The sequence below is a fragment of the Gavialis gangeticus genome, unplaced genomic scaffold, assembly GCF_001723915.1.
Source record: "Gavialis gangeticus isolate Ggan-Ray unplaced genomic scaffold, GavGan_comp1, whole genome shotgun sequence".
NCBI lineage: Eukaryota > Metazoa > Chordata > Crocodylia > Gavialidae > Gavialis > Gavialis gangeticus.
The window spans coordinates 14,056,771-14,057,996 of record NW_017729025.1 but is presented as its reverse complement, the minus strand read 5'-3'; the positions used below and the strand labels follow the sequence as shown (position 1 = coordinate 14,057,996).

Here is a 1,226-nt window from a genome sequence, read left to right as displayed (position 1 = left end):
CCAAACCTTGTTACGCAGCCCTCCACCTGAAATAATTGTCCGCCCCTGTGTTATGATGTATGAAATATGCTGTTTGGTCTAAAACCTCTGTTTCAATTTGACACACAATGTGATCATAGAAAGTTCCGTTATTAAATTAATTTGTTAGAAAGAAAGAGTGAATTTTTTTTCATAGAACAGGCTATGAAATACAGTAGTAATCAGTATTTTCATACTTTTAGGAAAAGTCCCTTTAAAAAAAAACCTGCTCGCAATTTGTTGCAGACAGACGTGTATACATATGTTTCAATTTTAGTAAGTAAGCTGTCTTTCGGTGAAAATGGTGAATTTTTGCCCAAGGCAAAAATGTGAAAAAATGGCTTAGTCTACAGCTTGAATTTCAGCATGCAAAACATTGGTTAGCAGACGGTAGATTATTGTGACCTAAATTAATTTTGTCAAGATGATAGCATTGATGTTTCTGTGAGGTATATTTGGAGAGCTGTAACACAAGTGTCTTACATTTTTGCAGGTTGGCAGATCAACAGAAAGCCCTATAGACTTTGTTGTAACAGATACCATTTCTGGCAGCCAAAACAATGATGAAACTCAGATCACACAAAGCACCATATCCAGGTTTGCATGCAGGATTGTCTGCGACAGAAACCCACCATATACAGCAAGAATTTTTGCAGCAGGATTTGATTCTTCTAAAAACATATTTCTTGGGGTAAGTACTGTTGATGGCTGAGTTCACTACAAGCAAAAACCATTTTGGTGCCATGTGATTTCCCTCCCCTCCACCCCCCCCTTTCCCCGCATAAGCAGAAAACTTTACTGTTGATTAGTTGTCATGTTATGCATCCTGTCATTGATTTGAATGTCTTTGTTAAACTCACTGGTTCTATTTATAAAAAATATATGGGAACTGTAATTTTATTAACCAAATGGGCTAGGGGACGTTTACCTCTCACTTATACTGTAGCCCCAATTTTAGCCTTACTGTTTCTGTAAAAAGACTAGCAGCAGCTTTTCAGGGTTTGACTTAACTGAATTCACGCTGAATGCCTTGTGAATTAAATTTACAGTGGGATTATTTTACTTGATTGCTAGTTACCAAGGAAAAATGGCAGCTACACAATCCAAGCCATAGTAAACATTGTAATTGTATCCAACTATAGTGGTTAACAGCATCTTCATTATGCATCTTAGCTGGTGTGGTATCCATAAAGCAAACAGAGCAGTTC

The 1,226-nt window shown here is 37.0% G+C and overlaps 1 protein-coding gene across 1 annotated transcript in view; it reads left to right on the top strand.

The window, feature by feature from the left end:
• The window catches only part of PELI2 (pellino E3 ubiquitin protein ligase family member 2), a 160,608-nt gene that overhangs the window by 145,182 nt on the left and 14,200 nt on the right, over positions 1 to 1,226 (top strand). Inside the window, exon 4 of the mRNA XM_019518420.1 lies at positions 512 to 709. Coding sequence (XP_019373965.1) covers positions 512 to 709 — 198 coding nt within the window. The remainder of the gene's footprint in view (positions 1 to 511; positions 710 to 1,226) is intronic.